General features: G+C 42.0%; 1 protein-coding gene and 1 gene segment (V, D, J or C); one reads left to right on the top strand and one right to left on the bottom strand.

The window, feature by feature from the left end:
- Window positions 1–2577: 2577 nt before the first annotated feature.
- LOC113970158 lies at window positions 2578–5862 on the top strand. The segment is given in 5 exon segments: window positions 2578–2687; window positions 3245–3529; window positions 4175–4237; window positions 4690–4800; window positions 5249–5862. Coding segments are annotated over 3 exon segments (381 nt in total).
- Window positions 5863–11334: 5472 nt separating this feature from the next.
- The window catches only part of IQGAP1 (IQ motif containing GTPase activating protein 1), a 52646-nt gene continuing 40881 nt past the window's right edge, over window positions 11335–23099 (bottom strand). Inside the window, exons 29-38 of the mRNA XM_027688748.1 lie at window positions 22307–22539; window positions 21421–21553; window positions 20967–21069; window positions 19847–19982; window positions 18475–18562; window positions 17819–18031; window positions 16620–16786; window positions 14881–15003; window positions 13916–14024; window positions 11335–12371 (exon numbers count right to left, since the gene is read on the bottom strand). Coding sequence (XP_027544549.1) covers window positions 12258–12371; window positions 13916–14024; window positions 14881–15003; window positions 16620–16786; window positions 17819–18031; window positions 18475–18562; window positions 19847–19982; window positions 20967–21069; window positions 21421–21553; window positions 22307–22539 — 1419 coding nt within the window. The 3' untranslated portion in view covers window positions 11335–12257. The remainder of the gene's footprint in view (window positions 12372–13915; window positions 14025–14880; window positions 15004–16619; window positions 16787–17818; window positions 18032–18474; window positions 18563–19846; window positions 19983–20966; window positions 21070–21420; window positions 21554–22306; window positions 22540–23099) is intronic.

Here is a 23099-nt window from a genome sequence, read left to right as displayed (position 1 = left end):
TCTCTATATAAATACCTGACAGAGGGAAGTAAAGAGGATTAAGCCAAACTCTTCTGAGTGGTACCCAGGGAACAGACAAGAGCAAATGGGCACAAAGTGAAATGCAGGAAATTCCACTTAAACAAAGCAAAAGATTTTTCACATCCTGGACCTGGACAATTTGCCAAGAGAGGTTGTGGAGTCTTTGTATGCAAAACTCAGCTAGACATAGTCCTTAGTGACCTGCTTTATCTGACCTTACTTTGAGCAGGGGGGTGGGAGTTAACAGTCTTGTAACATCCCTTCCATTCTCATCTATTCTTTAATTCTCTGTTTCTGGGTCAAATATCACCACCCCTTTCCACCACAACCACTTGCCCCCCACCCAGAATCCACACAGAAAAGGAGGCAATGATACCAATGAAAATTAACCTCTGAAGAATTTTTTTATCAGAGACTTTTTTTCCTAGAGCATGGAAATATTAGGGATACAAATAATTTTAGGTACAGAATAATCTTAGTACATAAGAAAATAATCTGACTGCGTCTGGTTCTTGACACTCTTAAGAAAGTATCCTCCCTTAAATCTCTAGAATTTTATTAAAAATATATCTGGAATCAAGTAATTTGAGTTAAAAGGTCTCTTACAATCCAAATTGATCCATATTCAGTATCACCAACTGTGGGCAATATTTCAGTAAGAGTTGTATTATTACCTTAATCTACCAAAAAGGTGATGCTGGCAATGCTATTATTATTAACTGTAATTATGGTTTGATTTTCCAGCAACAAAAGGGCAGAGGAAGAAAAAATGCAGCATTCAAAAGACATCAAAGAAGAAGTGTCACCTGACATTGAAATGAAAAGACAGTTTTTGTATGACTATTCACCACTGTGTGGTCTCGGTGACACAGTGGTTAAAGGAGACTGAACCACCCAGCACAAACTGACTTCTGGAAAAGCCTGAAGGTGCAACTTACCCCACTTCCTCACAGCATCACCTTCTCCCAGACAGCCGCATCCTGAAGAACACATCTGATTCTGACTGGGGTTCAAGCTATGGGACAATCACTATATGCCATGCCAGTTTTTCTCACACTTAAATACAGATACTGGTTTCCAGATCATTTGATTTTGAACATACTCTTACAAACTCCAGTTCAGCAGATTCATGTTTTTACTTGACACAGTTTAGAAGTTTCTATCTAAGTTATTGTATTTCCTTGATATACCACCTGTACCCAGGTTTTGTTTTTCCTTATAAAGCTGTTAGTATGAGTTTAGCTTAGAGCTGCTACCTCAGGGTAAGAGAACTACAACATGTCCTTTTAAGCACTGTCTGGGGTGGGGGAAGAGGTACCCATGCACTTACCCTACTGCAAATACGACGTGATTCGTGTTTCAATTAAATGTAATTTGCTTGTATCATGTGGCTGTGTTTACATCTTTGCATTCCAAAGTTACCTTTTATAGCATCTTCAATAACAGTCAGGAAAGATTTCACCACCACAACCTCCCTTCTATCACTGAAGTGGCAGCTGCTTTGCTGTCCAGCATACATATGAGGCTGGATTTATCTTTGCTTGCGTTTAATGTTTCACTCAAGTCCTTAGTTTCAGGTGGCACTAAGGATGCAGAACTTGGCCATTGTGCAGTTCTTTCATTGTGCAGAACTTTCCCATTGCTCATGCAATCCTCTTTGCACCATCCAGAGTAAAATCCTTATTTAATAACTCCTCCCATGGAACAATGTACCTCTGCCTAATAAAGAGCAATCATTTCTTTTTCATTTTTAAAAATACCAAAAGCAGGATAAAGACTTCCTGAGGCAGTAAATGATCCTCACACTGGCCCATCCAGAAAGATGACAACTCAAAAACCCCAGATTGAGTGTATTCCTTTTCTTCCTGGGCAACAAAATCAGAGCAGAGAGAATACAAAAACAACATCAAAAAAACCACCATGTCTGTAACTCTGTTTGCTAATTGCTGTAGAATAATACTCAGACTTTTGTCATGAGACTAAAATCTGAGCCTTACCAGACCAACATTATAATCCTTCATTATAATCATACAGGTGTCAAGCAGGTTCAAATCGCCTCTTTTCTTTCCACATTCAGGTCCCTATTTTAAAGTCCATGTGATTTCTTATGTGGTATATAGGGCACATGACTCCAAGTCTCACATGAAACACTGTACAGGAAAAGGGAAGGAAGCAACACTTTTTGTAACTCAGTATATCACCGTGCTGAGAACTTGGGGTAGCTCACAGTGGCACAAATGCCATAAGGTCTCATTTAAAAACCTGAGATTGCCAAAGGAGCAATACATTTTGAAGAAAGAATGGGAAAAGGAAATATATTGAAGAAGAGAACTGCAGAATTCCTAGGAGTACTTATTCTGGAAGTATATTGCTTATTGAGGTAATAGAAGAGAGAAGGGGTTTAAAAGCTTTGGCTTGGATCAAGTCGTTTAAAATCACTCTACAATGAAATTATTGCTTTCTGCCCTCAAGATTTTGCTGATTTTCAAGCATTTTCATGGCTGTATGATATATGGATCCTTTGGACAAAGTCTGGCATTTTATTGTCTGGTTTTATACACCTTTAGAGCGTGGTGAGGAAGGTGGGTTTATTTGACTATGTGCAAACAGTGTGGCAACAGACAAGCTCGTATTTGGAACGGGAACCACTTTTTCAGTTGAGCCAAGTAAGTTCCACTTGTTTTACTAATAACCTATTTCTAAAGCCTTCTCTCCCTGTGTGTTATGGTTAAGCCTCTCAGCCTCATCAAGTGAAGCATTTTTGGGTAATTAAAAAAGAACACAAAAAACTTTTAATGTGTATCATACATATCAATCATATTAAGCTACTCTTGAAGTAAATAGTCTTCTTAGTATTTAATTTTTTTAATTAGAAATTAATATGATAATTAATGTTATATTCTCAAAAACTTCCCTCCCTCATTTCAAGGTCCCTCAGTTAAATATATATATATGTGTGTGTGTGTGTGTGTATATATATGTATATGAGGACAAGTTTAGGAGTCTGAGAGATTAGAAGCTCCAATGAAAATCCCACCCTTATACTCCCTTTCCATCTTTGATCTCCTCTATGGTGAACAGAAGGAAGAAATAAACATAGAAAGACACTCAGCTGTCAGGGGACAGATGTGGCTGGACTGTATTTGAACTATCCATGATTTAGCTCTCAGAAAAGCACGCAGAAAAATGTAGTCAACACAAAACAATGCTTCTTTTCTTTCAGAGAGTCAAAAAGAATCTGCCCCAGAAGTCATTGTGCTCAAATCAAAGAAGCCTAAACAACATGACAACAAACTGAACATGGCTTGTTTGGCGAGGTCTTTCTACCCTGAGAACGTCAGCCTTGATGTGCCTGAGAGTGTTGTTTTGTATGACCTGAAGGCACCTCTGGTCACGTCTGGGGGGATGTACAGCACCATGAAGGTCGTGGGAGTGGAGCCAGATGCAGAGGTGACCTGCAGGGCTACGCACAAAGGGAACGGGAGTAAAGCCAGCACAACTCTGCCAGGTACAGTGCTGTTGTCCAAATGCCACCTGACTCTGGAAGATGCATCTTCCATGATTTTTTCCTGCCCTTTGAGGATCCAGCAAGGAAAAGTGCAGTCAGAAAGATATTTAGGCACTTAGTTAGGTGAAGACAAGATATTTAAAAGCACATAACATATGTGACCTTAATTCAACTATTAAAGCATGACAAACAACTAAACCAACCTAAACTTCTCCCATTCCAAAAAAGAATAAAAACAACCCTCTAATATTTGTGAGTCTAACTTTATCTCAGACAAAATAGTTGAAGGGACATGGGTACACATGCCTGCTAGAAGAAAGCTTGAAATAACTTCTTTGAAAACGCAAAATTAAAAAGGACATATGATTGTTCCCCAGATATTTTGGTTACCTTTTTATTGTTTTTTAAATTGTTGTTTTCCTTCAAAAGGGAGAGAAAAGTAAAACTCAACAATCCTGAGGGAGGGTTTTCTGCAATCACATATAGAAAGCTAATTTTTCAAGTTAATAATTAATTAATGACCTGCCACCTGATTCTCCAAGACTGGTTAACTACTGCTGGGAAAAGAGCTATAGGTATGTTTTGTGCAACTCTTGTTTTGTATAGTTTGGATACAAATTATACAGTCTGTCTATCATTTGACAGAAGAGAAAACTGAAGAATTTGGAACGGTTAATGGTTGCAGCATTACAGATGCTTCTAAAAGAGGTGAGTTGCCTGAAGGAACATTAGAGTACAGTTACTTTATTGAGGATTCAGTAACAATGCAGGAACGTGCACTGCCTTTGGTAGAGAAATGCCTGAATTGGAGATACTTAGTAAGCAATAAGCTGCACTTTCTGCAGACTCAATATCAAAACATGAATAACTGCTTTCTCCTGTGCAGAAATGTCAGAATTGGAAATACTTCTTGAGAAATTACCTGCTCCTTCAGGTTAACAGACTAGATAGTGGACAAATTTCCATGGGATAAAACAGCAATGGGAAGTCCATTCTCCTCTCTTCCCTGCACTTGCTACATTCCTCTCCTATATTTTCCCCAGGTGCTGCATCCCTCATCTGGCTATGATGTGTGGATTTTCCTTCTTTTTTGGGGGTGAGTGGGGCAGGGTGGGGTTAATATCAAGATGACACTTTCTTCCCTCTTCTTCTTTTTAAAGCAAATGTCAAAACGAACACACTCTTCATGGCTGTTTTGGGTTTGAGAGTCCTGCTGGCAAAAAGCATCGTCTTCAATGCACTCATGAGTATCAAGCTGTTCCTCTTCTGAGGTAGGAAACACATCATTCAGTCCCTGGGAACATGGGAGGCAAGATCAAAGAGTGGCCATTTGCATCCTTCTGTAACCCCACAAGGAGTGACATCTGTTCAGCTGTTCCTGTTTCTACTGGATGAGTTAATTTATCCTCCAAATTGCACCTTATCCCCAAATCAGACTAATCCAGAGCATCTCAGTTCTATTAGAAATCTGCTGGTTGTTTCAAGTAGCAAAGCACAAAGTCTGGGTAAATGTCAAAATCAGAAAGAATATAAAGGGAGAATCCCAAAAGCCAACAAAGGCAAAAAGAGGGGCAAGAAAAGAAGGAAGGAAAATTATAAAGATCAGGTAGCCAAACGACCAAAAAGTATTTGGCCACTATATTGCAGATTAACAGGAACTCAGCACCACTGCATTAAATGTGAATAAGAACTTAAAACAAGCATTGTTTGCTCTTTCAGGTACTGGGTGAGACAGCAATGGGCTGAATAAGAGCAGGAAAGAACACACAACAGGGTAACACTGTGTGTCAGCTTTGCTACCCTAAAGCATCTGAAGAGTCAACAAACTCCCCCATTTCTGTAGATTTATGAGTCTCTTCATCAAGGTGCTCTTTAGTGAACACCATCTAGAATCCTTCTTAGACAGCTAATGCTGTATAATGCTGTATAATGCTGAGCTCTTGTCTACCTTAGAATCATTAATAGAACAATTTCTGGTGTTTCTTATTTCCCTCATCCCTCTGTTGAGGAGGAACAGTAAGCTCTCCTACTCCTGGATCCATTGTGCTGATGCATCCAAATTGCTTAGATAGTTTTGAAAACTTAAAATTTAACTGTATACTCAGTATACTTTAAAAATACCACCTCTGGTCATATTACTTTGTTGTCTACGGAAATAATTTTCTTCTGCTCAGGGATCCCAGGCACAGAGGGTGTACTGTATAATTTCGATTTTTAGAGGATATTATCAGTGGCAATTTTCCAGGGTAGGTCCAGATATCATTTGGACCTAAAGGAATTCACTTCAGACAGGTGTAGTGTTTTCATTTCCATTACCATTTTCATTTCCGTTTCTTCTTTTGAGCATTTTTTCTCTTTTTTTTAAAGTATATGGTACCTGCATTTTAGGTTTCCTTAATATGCACCAAAATAAAGATTTATTATGCCTGATTTGCCCTGTGCCATTTCTTCTGAAAGTTGGATGAAAAACTTTGAAATTCCACTGCCCTATCCAGTGACCACTGAGAACTAGAAAATTACTTATAACATTCTAGATTACCTTTTCATTAAATTTGTCTTCCTTAGGCTTTCCATGGGGAAAGAGAAAGACTCCCTGGCCAATTTAAAAGATTTCAGGACACGTATGAATTCTGGCCCTATTGGGTTTAAATGAATTTTAATTATTTGTGGCCCTTTCAAATAATCAGGCTCAAAATTGTGGATTATAACAATAAGAGAGACAGGTCTAAAGAGAAAAGGTGAGAGAACAAGCTGCTGATTTTCCACGCACCAATACCAGGAAGGGGCCAACAGGAAACACTGGGATGTTCTGATAAATCACCCAACTGTTGGCTGGCAGTCACAAAAACCCAACACTAACTTCTGTCTCACGAGCTGCAAGCTGACAGGATGCTGTGGTTAAAACACACTGACTCTATCAGGCTACTCAAGACAAATCTCCCCTTGCTTTCGAACACATGTTAACCACTTCCCAGGGGCCAGGGCCCACAACATTTCTCAGGTGCTGACTGAACCACTGTTGACTCCAAAAAGGCCCCCAGAAGGGTGCATGGTGAAATCTATTTAGCTGACTTTGACAGATTTAGTTCAGACCCTCCCTTCAGAAGTTGTGACATTTCTATGGTGGAACCACTGTCTCTAGGTGCTGCAGCTCTGTGCTTGGGTCTCAGGAGCACATGGAAAAGCATGGTAGTCTTGTTATTGTTTTCTAGGCATCCCAAGAGCCAGATGGACATGTGGAGCAAGCTGACAGCAAATCTCCCTTGAGACAGCCCCCTTCCTGTCCCAGTTAAACAGGCCGTACTCCACCTCTGCAGCCTGAGCAACTCAGCCACAAAACCAGGCTGCTCTCACAGCACCCTTCTTCCACTCCGTTGCTCCCTTTCCGCTCTGGCTCCTGAGCGTGAGTTGACTTCTCTGCAGGTAGTGCCCAACACCTGTATTTCCCTCTCTGGGACAAAGGAGACGGAAAACATGCTGGTTCAGTGCAAGGGCTTGTAGGAAGAGAGGCATCTGTGGGAACAGGAGAGTTCCCGCTGCAGTTCCCGTCTCCCTGCAGATGTGGACAGATAACGCCAGACCAGGCCAAAGCTTGGTGTTCCCTGTGCTCCAAAGGCAATGGATGGAAAAGTGGGAAATGCTGTTGGAGCAGGTCCTGCTCCACCAGGACCATGATTTTCCCTCTTCCCAGCTCTTTTCTCCCTTCACTTGGCTTTCCCCTGGAGCTGTGGTGTGCCAGCACAGGCAGCCAGCGCCTCCCTTAGTCCCTGAATGTCCAGGACTGGACACAGAGAAAATAACAGGAATATGGAAATCCCTGCACTGGGAGCTTGTGGTGCTCTGGATTAAATTTTGGATTTATGATGTTAAAATTGTGGGTGAGGTGAGGCGTGGGGTCTGAGGAGTGACAGCAGGGAGGGGTGGGAATGGGTGGGGCTGTGGCCATAAAAGGAGTGGGTGGGGTGGTGTCACTTGATCAGTTTTTGGGGTCACAGGGAGAAATCCAGTGCTGCATTTGCAGGGCTTGGAACTGAGCCCAAGTCCCGTGATTTGAGGCTCACAAGCAGACACCCAGTGCTGCGTTTTGGGGGCTCAGGACCGGGCTCACTCGGAGAATTTTTAGGGCATTGGACAGGTGTTACCGTCTTCTCTCTTACCTTTTGCATTATGTGATTCTCCCTTGATCAGAGAAGGCATAAAATGGAGCAGGAGGGGGAGCTCTTTTCATTTCTGTGAGCTCCAGGCTTGAGACGGCTGCAGAGCACTTTGTTTTCAAGTATTCCTACCAAACACAGTCAATTTTAAGCTGCCTTGGGCACCTTTGGATCGTTCTGTGCGGCTTCTCCTCTGATCTTTTACCTGGGAGGTGTGGGCTCAGAAGCACCTGGCTACTGGATGGGTTTTTATGCTTCCAAATTTTTTTTCTTAGAAAAGCAATCAGGTCTGCCTGCAGGACAGGGGCACTGGGATGAGACTAGGGGCACTGGGGAGGGACTGGGATGGGACTGAGGGCACTGGAGAGGGACTGGGGAGAACTGGGCTGGTACTGGGGGCAATGGACTGCGACTGGGATTCTCAGGGGAGGGACTGGGGGAACTGGGATGGGACAGGGGTCATTGGGGAGGGATTGGGGACAGTGGGACTACGGGCACTGGGATGGGACTGAGATGCTCTGGGTGGGCACAGGGATGGGACTGAGGTCACTGGGGAGGGAACTGGGATGGGACTGGGAGCACTGGGAAAGGGACTACAGGGACTGGGATAGGACTGGGGAGAGACTGCAAGGGGACTGTGACAGGACTGGGGAGTGTGCCTGGGATGGGCCTGAGAATCTCTGGGGAGGGACTGGGACCACTGGGATGGGAGTGCTGTCACTGGGTTGGGACGCAGATATACTGGGAAGGGACTGGAGAGGGACAGGGATTCGACTGGAAGCACTGGGGAGGGACTAGGAATCATTTAGGAGGGACTGGGATGGGACTGGGGAGGGACTGGGATGAGTCTGGGGGCACCAATGGTGGCACTGGAATGCACTTGGGAGGGCCTAGGAGCACTGGGATGCAGTGGGGAAGGAGTGGAGGCACTTGGATGGGACTGAGAGAACTAGGATGGCACTGAGGGCATTGGGGAGGTACCAGGGGCACTGAGTTGGGACTGGGCTGCACTGGGGGCACTTGGGAGCAAGTGGGATCACTGGAGAGGGAACTGGGACGGGACTGAGGGTACTGGGGTGGGACCGGGAGCACTGAAGGCACTGGGGAGGGACTGGGATGGGACTGGGGGCACTGGGGAGGGACTGCAATGGGTTTGAGGCAACTTTGGAAGGACTGGGAGCACTGGGGAGGTTCTGGAAGGAACTGCGCAGGGAGCTGGGTTGGGACTGAAGGTACTAGGGATGGACTGGGATGGGAATGGGATGGGACTGAGGGTACTGGAGATGGAGTGGGATGGGACTGGGGTGCAGTGGGGGCAATTGGGAAGGAGTGGAGGCACTGGAGAAGGAACAGGGATGGGACTGGCTGTGCTGGGATGGGGTTTGGGGCACTTGGGAGAAACTGGGATGGACTGGGGACAGTGGGAAGGGACTGGAAAGGTGAAATTAAAACAGAGTCACCTGAGTCACTGTCTAAGAAGTCCTGCTCCAGCTCCTGAGCCCGAACAACAGCTGAGGGGCCTTGGCCCCAGCGCTGGCCCCTCCTCCCCCTCATTGTTCACACCTGGGCCTTCTCCATAGAACAGCTGACTCTACCCAGTACTCCCAGTTCCCTCCAATGGCTCACAATAGAATTACTAGACTCCCCAGAGTGGTCCAAAAATACAATCCCGATCCCACAGTAATTTCTACTCAAAACCAACAGTCCCTGACCAAAGCATCCAGTCCATATTCTAGCCCCCATCTCTATCCCAGCCCCTTACTGATTTCAGCTCGAGACCCACAAGCTTTATTTCACTGCCAGCTCTGCTCTCTCAGCAGCAGCTCTGCATCTTGCCATTGCCGCCACGGGAAACTGCTCCAGCTTCTCACTGCAGGATCTTCTTCTTGCCTCCAGCTCTGTGACTTTCCAGCTCCAACCTCCCACTCCCAATCCCAGTCCCCCAGGTACTCCTCCAGCCCCACAAACCCTATCCCCATTCCAGAGTTACAAACCCAGCACTAGACTGATTTCAGCTCTGCCCAGGGAGCGCCGCAGCGGCACAGGAACCACTGCGCATGCGTCGCCGGTCCCGCTCCCGGCCGCCCTTAATGACCACGTGATCGCCGTCGTCTTGCTAACGACTGCGCATGCGCCACCGTCGCCACCTTGACTGCCCCCCCACCACCTGGCTTCGCTCTCTTTTGTATTTTTTTTCCTTCTTTATTTCGTTTATTTTTTTTATTCTCTCTTTTTTTCATTTTCTTTTATTTCTCGTTTGGTTTTTATTTTTTTATTTCCTATTCTTCCAGAGAGGGAAACACTGCAGCTCCTCTGGGCCAGGGAAAGGCTCCCCTGCTCTTCCCTTCAACACAACGCCTGCAATTAGTGCCCTGGAAGCCCGCTCTGCTCATTCCAGGCACTGGGGCTCACCCAGAGGGGCTTTGCCAGCATCCAATGGAAACTACAGCGTGGGCAAACGCACTTCCCGCAGGACTGCCGGGATGCTCCTGGCCAAGGCAACTGCTCTGTGGAATTCAGACCAGTGACCACCCGGGGGGATTTTCAGGGGAAGCATGAGAAACATTACAATTTTTAATATTTTCTGCACACACATCTCCATGAATCTTCAAGCATTTTTGGCCTGTAACCTCCCTTTTTTGGGAGAATCCCACATGAGCCCCTCATCCCCTACTCACCTCACTCGTTTGGGGCATCATCTCCCGGTCAGGCTTCCGCTCCACCATGTTCCCCCTCTATCCCCAGTCCCTGTTGACCCTGGGCTCTCCCCTCAGCCAGCCCTCACTGCTGTACCCATGGGACACCCACTTGGAGAAAGAGCCATAAGCGCTCAGACACAGGGGCTGCCTCTCATCCCTGCATGCTGAACACCTCCAGGAGTTGCCCTCCAGCTGCTCCTGCCCAGGAAAGGGCAGCAAGGAGAGCTCGGCCAGCAGGAAAACAGGGACGAAAGAGGGAACCAAAACCAAACAGAAGCAAACAAGCAAAAAGCCCTTCCCCCCCAAAACAAAGCAAGAACTTTATCCCATTTTAAACCTCTTTGTCAGATTTCAGTGGAAATCCACTTCTGACCTATCTCTGTTTCAGATGATCTGGACCATAAAGATCTTTCTCGGGTATGGCAAGTAATTTTTGTTATAGGGTTGGACCACATATGCACCAACACTAGAATATGTTTAAATACAGTCTAAACACCATCAAATTAAAATAAATATTTCCTTCCCAGAGGACTGCAGAAGAGTTATACTCAGTGATACAGCCATTCCAAATACTAGGAGTGTCTTTCACAAGAAAAAAGAAGATCTAAGCTGAAACAACTGGTTCAGTGTTACTAATCTGAACAAGTAATGTAAGTGACCTATGAATAACTTTAAATTTGCAATTGAGAAATATGTCCCTTAAAAACAAAAGCTGAGAAATAAACTGGGGGAAGAGCTAAAGCAAATGATGAATTTAAAGATCAGATGGTTTTTTTTAAGAGTCTCTGCATTTTTATTGGATATAGCAGAACAGTCAGCACCACCACCATGGTGAAAAAAAACAAACAAAACCCCCGCAAAGTAATAAAAGAAACAGGAACTTCAGTACAGTTGGAAAAAATTAACTTTTTTAAAGGCTAACCTATTTGAGATAGTCTTTCTTCGACAAGTCTGCAGGTAGAGCCTAATGTTTATTGCATCAGACACAGATATATAGAACATTGCTCTAAACTGGAAAACAAGTTATTTTTACATTTCAAATGCTTTGCAAGCAACATTAAAAGCTAACATGTCTCAAGGAATTTTTTAAGCTTCCTTCCCTTCCCCAAGAAGCTTCTTTTTATCTGTAAGCACTAGTAAATACATTCCACGATACCTCCACTTAAGCGGTCTCTTGTAAATTATTACAGTGTGATAACAGAAGCAAATCAAGAAAAATGAGACACTGAAGCTGTTCTATGTGGCTGTAGTACATAATCAGGACTAGTTCAGTAACTATTTATGACACCTACTGATTCCCCCAATCGCAGTAGTTTTATCTTGGCAAGTGGCCACTGCCATCTCTACCAATGCCAGCTCACAAACAAATGAGTAACCTGAACCTCAAGCATGTTTTATTTTGGTCATTGCTGCTTGAGAATAATTGGAGCCCAAATACAACCTGCAACACTTTTTTTGCCTTCAGGAAGAGGCAAACAGACCACTATACAGTGCCAGTTTTTTCTTTTCACAGGCACTAAGAATTCAACTTTCACAAAGCACACAATTAGTCAAATAAAGTATACAAATACCCTAAGTATATTCTAGTATTAGTTTAATCCCCAACCCCATGTAAAAATACATTCTAGAATAACCTCTTTAAAGGGGATCTTCAAAGTTGAAGATAAAGATTATAAATAAAAAGGAAATCAACTCCCTGCAGACTCAATCAGGGCTGTCAATTCACAAGAGGTTCTTAGTCCTCCTTCACGATACATTTGATATATTTATAGCACAGCGTGGGCATATACTGATATGTAGCTACATCATTAAAAGTTGTACGTGCAGGTTTCTATTCATCTCCCCTTTCGCAGAGGAGTTGCCAGCAGAAGTCGGTTACTTCCCATAAAATTTCTTATTCAGAAGAAAGATAAGAAGATTGACATTCACTTTTGCTCTGTCAAACAACTTCATGACAGCAACACCTTCATACTGCAGCTGCAAAAGATCCTGCCAAAGGGAATATCTTAATGAGTGAGGAATCCTCAAGAGCTTGTAGAGAATAAAAAAGACCCTGTAGTACTGTAGGATCTTGGGGAGTATCTATCAAAAAGTACATGGCATAAGATAGAAAAACAAGAGATTCATTAAAGATTCACTCTTAGTGGGTAAAAATAAAGTCATTCTAAGGCATTTAAGATCTTCATTTTTTTAAGCTGTGTTTGTTAAAAAAAAAATTATGAAAGACAGCAGAAATAGAAGACCATTCTAAGAAAGCCAAACTTCACATATAGCCATCTCCAGCCTTTTCATTTGCACAGTAGCCATAAAGTTGTTGTAACATTTGGAAAGGGTTTTCCATGTGCCTAGTTGTATCATGTACCCATGAAACAATATAACATTCCACAGTGTCACTTTCTAAAAGTTTTAGTTGCCAGAGATCTCAGGGAGGTGGCTTAGAGCACTTCAGTCTAGAGCAGCAAAAGAAATGGCATCTCTGTCACTATGTATACGATGCCGATTCAATCTCTCAGGTGTTTATGTAGGCAGTATTTCTAGTTACACTTTGCTTTGTCAGCAATGCACCTGCACTGATTTACCTCAGCAATTAATTTCTTTCAGCAATCCCAATCTTGCAGGGAAACATGGTGGGTAGGGTGTGGATATGCGTGTGATGTCAAATCCCTCATTGCTGTCCTCTCGGAACATCTAATTTATCTGCAAAGCAGTGCTACAAAGGCATAGTGGTATAGTAAACCACGTGCCCCAAAGGTGAGTGACCTTAGGTAGGTAGCCCCATGAACCAAGAAGTTCACGACCAGCTCTGACAAATTAGGAACTGGAATGAACCAGGGGAATCCTCAAAGCACACAACAGGTGAGAGGCAGCTCTCTGTCCCAGCAGCCAGTCAGGTGACACAAACTAACTGCAATGCAAGGTGTTTCCGCACAAGGTGTTTCGAAACACCTGAGGCATCCACAATTAATAAACCTAATAACAACCAAGATGGGTAGGGGATGGGTGAAGATAGAAAGAAGGGGACAAAGACACCAGGCATAACATACTGGCATGAGAGAAAGAATGAGGAACCATTTGGGAAAAGGTCAGTTGGCATACCTGTTCTAGTAGCCTGGCCTAAGTAACAGTTGAGGACACCTAAGAACTGTAAAGTATCTGATATGTGTAGGGTAGCCAGAAAGAATACCAATACATGATGACTGGCTGAAGCCATCACACCCAAGCCCAGCTGACCGCTGCCACAGACTCCCAATCTTTCTACTGTAGCAGGAAAAAGTTGAAAATTAAAGTGTTTGTTTTGTGTGTGTACATGTAAATGTAACTAAGAATACAGTCTGACATCAGGCTTTCATTAGTGAAAGAAACAAAAAACAGCTTGAGTCCCCCATATGTGTTGCATCTGTTTCGCCTGCAACAAATGGGTTATTCTTGGAAGCATTTTTCAGACTGTTCAGGTAGAAACATGTCATTGCTATTTTCATGAAGAGTCTGGCAAGGGGAACTTACATGCTAGTATTAAACAGGACAGTCCTTACCTGATAATGTAACATAAAGGTTTCCATTTGTACCCCCATGAATTTTGCTTTGACCTCAAAATCTCCTACTTCTTCTGTCGGGCTGATTTCAAAGATCACATTTTTAAACCTATAAAATTTGAGAAATGAAAAATCACAGGGAGAGATTATATGAGATGAAATCTGAAGATAAATTCCTAACAATTCTACTCTTAACTCTTTATTCTATATTCCCATTTGGAATGAGACTGTAAAAGCCAACCAGACTCAATACAACAATGAATGGAAGCCTAACAGATTCTATGTCTGCTAGATCACATCTTCACACAAACGTAGCAGGATTTAGTATTTAGCTTGTGTAGTCTAAACAGTCTACTTTAGTGCTGCATATATCCATGCCTCATTTAGTACACAGAGTACATTATAAAAAAATTTTAAAAATTTTCAATTTGGGTTGAAAAAATTCTAGTAACAGACAGCTTCTCTATTTTCCATAGAAGATATACCAACTTCCAAAGGCTAGCGAACCACAGCTGGAGAAACTCAAGCCAGCATTTCAGCTGATTTTTCAACAGTGAAAGCTAGTAGCGATAGTAGCAATTCCCCTAAGAAGGTAACCTTCCATGACCGTGGGGGTGACTGAGAAGGGGTGGGTGGGAAGAGGATGTCATGTTTAAATCCCATTATATTTCTCAATCAACGAACTGCTTCGCTTCAGCCAGAAAAAGAAAAGTGATCATTATGCAAGGTTTCTTGGCCCTATGGATGCCAGCCTAGATCATCGGAACAATTTCTTCAGCAACAATGCTAAAATTCCAACAACAAAACTGCAAGACAATCTGACACAATCTCAAACAGATCCCCAATCTCTGTTTCTCAGCTATGAGCACATAGTTCTAAGAAACAGATAAGAATTCAACATACCTATTTTCCTCTTCCTCCAAGAAAGGTTATTTAGCTCTAAAGAGTTTTAAAAAGATACTCACTGGTTACCTTGCAGGTCCTCAATCTCTAAAAGCACTCCCTTCTCATGAAGTCTAGCTGCTGTATATTTTAGAGAAATCTTTTTACTGTTTTTGCCTTTAATCTCACGAGGTTTCTTGGAGACTCTGAGGGAAAAAGAAAAAAATAAAACAACCAAATAAGAAGATCAAACAAGTAAAGAGATTCTGAACAACAAACATTTAATCCTATTTGAAGGAGGGGATAGAATCAGTATAGCTAATGAACTGTGACTAATGCAGATGATAGATGATTATGTATTTATACTAGTGAGTTTATTTACAAAGCACTTGTAGCACAGATCAGACCTTTGATTTTCTACTATTAACCAATAATATGCTATAGGAGACAAAAAGTAATATTAAAAAAACCAAAATCCTTCAAAAATATAACCACATGGTAATTCATAAAAAGCAGTACCATCTATCATTAGGCAAAAGGGGATCTAGTGACAACTGACATGGAGAAAGCTGAGATTACTCAACAACTATCTTGCCTCAGTTGTCACTGGCAATTACTCTTTTCACATTCCCACATTTCACAGCACTTTCCTTTTTTTCCCCAGAAAATCTGAATTGTCTAGCACTATAACAACTGATTGCATTTGGCATAAAAGAGAGGACAATCTGCAATCAATGGTTTATTTGTACGTAACTACGTTATTTTCATTCCCTGTTCCTAAAAAGGACAGGCTGGCTGAGCAGCATGTGCATTATCTGGGCAACCTGCTTCATAGCCACTGGACTCTCTACACTCCCTTCTCCCAGATGGACCAAAAAGTCTTTCAAGTTTGTCTTTTTGATGCCATTCATGGCACTGACCTCTCCCTGTATTTTCCTACTGCTGCTGAGACCCTTTCCCTAAAACTATCACTGTGGTAAAAGAGCTTGGCTGACGACCTTTGAGCAGATGCCATTACGATTCTTCTTAGCAACACGTACTTTCTGAAAGAAGCACTTCTAGGGCCATGAACCACCCACTGTAAATCATCAGGTTCGAGACCATCTAAGGAACCTGAAGGCGCACAAGTCCATGGGCCCTGATGAGATGTACCCGTGAGTCCTGAGGGAACTGGCAGAGGAAGTGGATAAGCCAATGTGCATCATATTTGAGAAAACGTGGCAGTCCAGTGAAGTTCCCACTGACTGGAGAAGGCAAATAAGGAACACCCAGTGCACTTCAGGCCAGTCTGCCTCACCTCTGTGACTGGTAGATTCTCCTGGAAACTATGCTAAGACACATGGAAAACAAGGAGGTGACTGATGACAGCCACTATGCCTTCACTCAGGTGTTCGGCAAATTTGGTGGCCTTCTATGACAGGTTACAGCATTTGTGGATGAGGGAAGAGTGACTGACACCATCTGTCTGGATTTGTGAAAAGCATTTGACACTCTGCCACATGACATCCTTGTCTCTAGATTGGAGAGACGTGGATCTGATGGATGCACCACTTGATGGATAAGGACTCGACTGGATAGTTGCACTCAAAGAATTGCAGTCAACAACTTCCCTGTGAGGGTGGTGAGGCCTTGGCACAGGCTGCCCAGAGAAGCTGCGGCTGCCCCATACTTGGAAGTGTTCAAGACCAGGTTGGACAGGGCTTGGGGCAACCTGGGCTAGTGGAAGTTGTCCCTGTCCATAGCGGGGGAGTTAGAATGAGGTGGTCTTAAGGTCCCTTCCAACCCAAACCATCCTGTGATTATATGGTTCCCAGATACTTACTTGCCCTTGCTGGCCAGGTTATCCAAGCAGGTTTTTATGTAACTTTTGTAATAATCTACTTGTTCCCCATAAAATGTAGCTTTGGAGTTCAAGGCACTGTATGTCTGCTGCAGCTTCACCAGCTCCGCCTTTCTTCTCTGACGGTATCTACGCTGATTTCTGATATCCTACACCACAGAAAAAGACAGGCAGAGACTTTAACACTCATTTGAGCTCTCCAGTTGCTCAGGCCCAGAGCACAGAGTATTTGAAACACACCGTTTGATTTTGCTTAGTCTTGCTTCATGCTGCAAGCCTCATTTTAGGAGTCACAGCTTCTTCTCTGTGATGACTATTTGTGGAACTAACCAACTAGTAGCACAACATGGTAGTACATTTGAACCTTTTGTTGCTTTCTCAAACTTCAGTGCTGTCCTAGTTGCAATGTCTAGAGTGGGCACCGACAGCACATGATGTAAAGGAAAGCAGCATTTTTGTCACCACTGGGTAGGGAAATTATCTTACAAATCATGACTATAACCATAGCAGCACACAGACTTGGTTATTTTTTTTTTGTTAGTCAGCCACTAAGCATCAGTTGCCTTAATACCTGAACAAAAAATACCATGTATTTGTCGACTCCTATTTTAATTTTTGATATATATTATCCATAGCATGATTAATTCTAATCAGATCCCGAAAGGCAATTATTTAGTTGGTTTACTTACGTATCATTTCCCAAATAGTTTTCCAGTAAACATGTGATATAAAATATATTGTCACTGTAGCAACGTACAACAGTATTGGATTTTTCCTTAGTTCCCCCCTACTTAGCATTCAGGTATTCCTGAATGGGCACATTTAAATAAAAATAACAGATAGGATGTCTTAAAGTTATGGGCAAAACTTCCTTAGGTGAACAAGTTTGTAAAGGTACTACTTCAAATAGCAGAGAAAAAGACCACCCATCAGGACTTCCCCTCCAGGCTATTAAGCTTTTCCTTAAAGTACCTGAGAACCTGGCATTTGAGAGAACAGAAACGTCCTATAAAGGACTTCTCAGAAGCCAAAGAGGTGGAAACGCTGCAACAAAAGGTAGGTTTGAATTAGCTACTACAAACTTTACTCCTCCTGTAAACTCAGGCCAGTTTCACAACTGTGCTGCAAACTGTGGGGAAATTCCATTATGATTACTAGGAAACTACCAAATGGTATACTACCTTTGCAATGTCATTGATTAGTTCCTGGTATTTATTTTCGGCATTCACTGTCCCCAGTTCTGTCAACTTCTTCAGGCCTGCCTTGATTTTATCTTTTTTTTCTTGAAGAGTCAAGTTGCCATCTTCCTTTACAGAGACAGATTTTTTCATCTTATCAGGAGTCTTAGCATCACGAATGGCCCGTTTCTGCATAGCTCTATGATGGTCTGCTTCCTAGAAAAAAACCCCAGAAAATTACAAAGTTCATAAGCAGATCAATTTTAAGGTAACAAAGAAGCAGAAACAGATTGTCTGACCTCTAGCATAACATAGGACAAAGAGTTTTGCTCTGTGACTCCTGTACTGACTCCAATGAATGCATTTTGATGAACATATTCCACACATGGGAACCAGCAGAAGCCTACCTGCCATCTAAAACAGTCTTCTAGATAAACACTAGGAGACAAAAACTTCTAGATAACTACTGGAGGAGTAAGATTCACACATACAGTTTACTTCCATTATATACCCTCCTTATTGTTGTTACACCCTGCTCTACCATCAGTGGAGACAGCTTCACTGCAACACATAAATGGAGATTCCTATGTATACCCACATATATCTAGACAGATGGCAATTTTCTAGTCTAAAACTAATGCAGATAAACAACTTCATACTTGCTCTGGCGTAGCTGAAGTTTCCAAGATTTCAGTCAGCGTCTCCCCTGGTTGGAAGCGTATTACATCAACAATTAAACGTTTTGTGCTGCAAAGAAATCAAGAATAGGAGAAAAAACTTAAAACTGAAAGACCTTCAATACTGTTCTATTCTGCAACAATATCGATATTATTGATTTACCTAAAGTCAGATTAACACTGGATGAGCATTCAGGTAGTCTTAGGCTAGATCAGACCACTTCACTTTTTTGACAGTGAATCACTGGAAGCCTGAAAGGTTCCTCTATGTAATACATAAAGTTTGCTCTTAGGTACGCCCATGAACAGAAAGGACGTTACCCCATATATTCCAAGGTAGCCCCAGTACTGCCATGTGGACTGCAGAAGCTGCATCAAGGTGAAAGACAAAGGAGGTAGCAGCCACGGCAAATTTGTGCAACCAGAAAAGGTCTATACTATTATCCATGCAGAAGTGCACTTCAGTGCTTTATAACAGGTGTCAAAAAACACAAAAGGGTTATTTTCTTATATGCATGGTAGCAGAGACAAAGCAGATCCCTGACTCCAATCTGGCGATAGACAGGGTCATTCCTTGATCTCAGCTGGTATATAATCACAGTCAGTGGATACTCTGAGGCACTTCTGTCCTTGAGCCACACAATGAAATCAAATAGCTTCTTCAGTACTTTGCCATCAGGCTGGAATTGTTTCTGACATCACACAAAGTGCGTCACACACATGCCTTTCTCATCATCCACAACTTAGATGACTACCAGTGCCTCTGGTAAATCTTCACTTTTGAAATCAATGTCACCTTCTTCCAGTGGGTAGGAAAATACTGATGTATCTTTTAAGAAGCCCAGTTAAAGTTATTTTTGGAGACAAAATTTTCTTCTGGGAGATCATTATTCTGTCTAGGTCAAGTGCAAGCTGACCTGAAGAATTTTCAATTAAACTATCTAGCATCTGAGCAGGAATGCATCAGAGTGAGTAAATATGCATCTGAATGTCAGGTCACTGCTCTATACATCTCAGCAACAGGGATTTGCTTAAAATTTGCCAAGAGTCAATATTAGTACAAAGTTCTCCAGAATAAAGAGTCTGGCAATTATTAAATCCCTGACAGTCCATTGCTCTCTTTCCATTAGACTAATAACACCTATATTTCTCAAAAAGGCTATTAGTCTTCATCTATTAAGTCGTGCCACAGCATTGAAAAGGATATGGCTACAAGCTCAGTGTATTTGGAGTAACAGTCCCGCTTTTGTTTAAATTATGCCTCATTTATCTTCTTTAAATGTGCAGATTAACTGTGAAAGTTCAGGTTCCTCCATCTTTTGAGAAACATACCAGGTAGTTAACCCTTACTTACTTCAACAGAATTGTCCTTGCATCCACCTCTGCATTCTCATCACCAGGGACATCAAATTTGTTAGTGAGTGTGAGAGAAACCTCAGTCTTTGCTAGCATTTCCCTGCTGGGGTCATTAACATTGCCAGACCCTTCCCCTGCCAGGCAGAAAGAGTTTATAGATTAAATCACATTCTTTACGTTCTTGACTGCTAGGGCTTTGTAATTTTTCCCTATATTACAGATTAGAGAAAAACTAGACTGCTTCCTGTACTATCAAAAGGACACTATAAAAGCCAAAACTAACTTTTTAAGACATCATCTTGAACACGTTACAGACTTTTTCTCAACAAATCTGAAAGAACATTACTGAGAAGAGTAGCTGAACTGCCAAAAATCCTTTCGAAATAAAAACATGGTGACACGCCTATGTCCATGTCCTCATTAGAATGAATCTTCCAAGCTAAGAGCAAAGCCCTTGTTGGTAACTAAGCTTGTAATCTTCTACTAAACCAAGTAAGCTATCCTGTCAAAAAGAAATTTTCCTGCTCTAATGATGTCTGAACTTGCACCAGAACAGTTATTAGGAAGTTTACCCCTGTTTCTTAAAAGGCTGTAGAAAGGTTAAACTCTGACATATTAATCACAGCGATAGAATGCACACAGGAGAAATTAAATGGGGAAGGAGGGTAAGTTCTAGCTAAACCCAAGGTCTAGGTTTGCTCAGATAACACTTGTTATGTTCTGTTCTTTGCCAGTGCTTGGAAGAAAATGTGCTAGCAATCACTCCTTTAAAAGGCTCCAACCTTTTTCATCAAGCGACTTCAAAGTGTTTGCTGTCAAAGCATCCTCTCCAAAAACTATGCCTGTTTGTCTCCCTCCTCCCTACTAGATTTCAAACTTCAAAAAGCTGCAACGTAGTAATCAAGGTGAGGTGAGGGGGGTGGGGAGAACAGAAAGAACCCTGTTTTTTTCAGGGCAATAAATTCTGCTGAGAGAATATGCTGCAACAAATCTGCTGCTGATTTTTAGAGCGTGTCCTCCCAAACGACTTGTAATGATTGCTTATACAGTTTCTTTACTGCACTTTAAGTCATTTAAGGTAATAACATGTATTTCTTAAGCAAAATAAACTACACCACCTATTAAGGACTCAATTGTAGGAACCTCTCCGAGATCGTCCAGCAGCTCGTGAATGGGATCATTGTGCTCAGGAGCAATTGCATCTTGATGGTCTAAGAGCAACTAGATGAACAGAAAAAACAATTATGTTGTTAACAGTACACCCTCTTCTAGACAGTAAAATTTCATTACTCTAAGCTAATATCTTTTAGAAAAAAGATCTTATTTCACTAAACTCCAAAGCATCAACATCAACATTCAAAGCTGTGCCAATATCACACACTTAAAGGATTTCAAAAGAAACTTAGTGAAGCCATAATAAATTACTTGATTCTATAAATCAACAAGCTTTCACCACTACAAATCAAGACAACTTTCAGCCTTGTATTCAGTAACTTTGTGCTTCAGCCAGAAGTAATATTTTTTTTGTAAGCACTGCTTATAAAGAGCAACTTGTGACTAATGTATACTTACAGTGTGTGTATTGATGATTTCACCAATAGAAATATAAATAACCGGTTTAGTGAGAGTCACCAGGTCAGAATATTCATCAATATTAAATTTATCCTGCAATTCAGGAACCTCACAGGCAGCCTGAAAAAGACGTCTTCAAAACAAAGGAGAGAAGAACAGCATGACACTAAGCGTGAGGTGATGTATCAAGAGCATTAACTCCCCACAACCATCCCAAGTATAGTCTCTCCTCTTTGAACTATGGCACATTAGGACACACTACAGTTTGTCAGCTTTAGTTTAACACATTAGAACCAACCTAGCAAATTTAATTATTGATATTGGCCATGTTGACATTTGCACATTTTCTGTATTGACAGGGCTGGTCTATGGCTTCAGTCACCTTGTTCACACACCCTCGTGCTCCCACCGTATCATCACCCCTTGCCCTTAGCAACCTCTGGTTACTTTTCTTCCAAAACACGAGAGGTATAAGATGACAACTCTTGAACAAAAGATTACTTCAACTACATGAACAGATAAATGCACCACTAGATTTTAATGTGGAACCAGGGTTCGCATGGGACGTAAGAATGTATGTCCATGCTGGTTGCCCATGTCCAAGGTACCACAATAAGTAAGTGCAAAAGCAACCTTTATTCTGGAAGCTCTTAAATCGAAACACTGGACTTTGCAATCCCATTAACTTACAATGTATTGTTCATAAATTTCAGGTACATGTTTTATCTGCCATTGTCAATGATGCTTACGGCAGTGAAATCTCTTATTTTCAACAGACATTTGACAGAGATAGAATCTATCATATTCAAAATTTATAATTTTCCCTTTATACTTCCAATGTTACCCTCTGCCAAACTTCCCAACTTAATTAGCTACGGTCTACTACCTGAATTTCTGGTATGACTGCAACAGGTATTCATTAATGATGCTTAGATGAGCATTGTCTCCCATGAACATCTTATTGGATGCAGCATGTTGCAACATCTTTGCAATGGAACCAAGGTTTCTACGTTGATCTGTGGTCAGCTGACCTCCAGCTGAAAGGTCAATGATGTCAAATGCATCTGGCGCGACAATGGCTGGATTCATGTAGCGATAATAGAGTAAGTTGCCAACAATCTGGTAGAGAAGAAACGCATTAATAAACAATAGTACAGGACACAACTGGATTTTAGTGAAACTAATCTGTGCTTTGACAAAATTATTTTCTCATAAGCCAGAAGACCCTTTCCCATACAAAGGTTCAGCTGTGCTGCTGTATAGAAACACATACCATCCCAAAGAATCTACAGTGTAAAAAAAAAAATATCATTAAGATGCAATAGGACGGTCAACACAAAAAGGAAAGACTGAGCACTGCCAGTCGCAGGACAATACAGCAGCAGATATTCCTATGCGTAAAGGTTTAGAACTTAAACTTATAAAAATGTATGGATAGGAGATATTAAAAGTTACCGATGGACTACTGATAAGAGCATGAGACAGTCTGTCAGGAGAATTAAATGTAATTGAGTTAGTCAAACAGAGGGCAGAACAATCACAGTATAGAGGAATCCGATAATGCAGTTGCAATATGGAGCAAGAGCTAATACTTAAGAGAAGCGTGCAGCACTGGCTGCCATCTCTGACAAAGAAAAAAGGCTGAGGAAGAATGGCAGACCAAGAAGTTAAACTGAGGA

The sequence above is a fragment of the Neopelma chrysocephalum genome, unplaced genomic scaffold (genome assembly GCF_003984885.1).
Source record: "Neopelma chrysocephalum unplaced genomic scaffold, ASM398488v2 Primary Assembly neopelma1_75, whole genome shotgun sequence".
NCBI lineage: Eukaryota > Metazoa > Chordata > Aves > Passeriformes > Pipridae > Neopelma > Neopelma chrysocephalum.
This window is presented reverse-complemented; position numbering and strand designations above follow the sequence as displayed.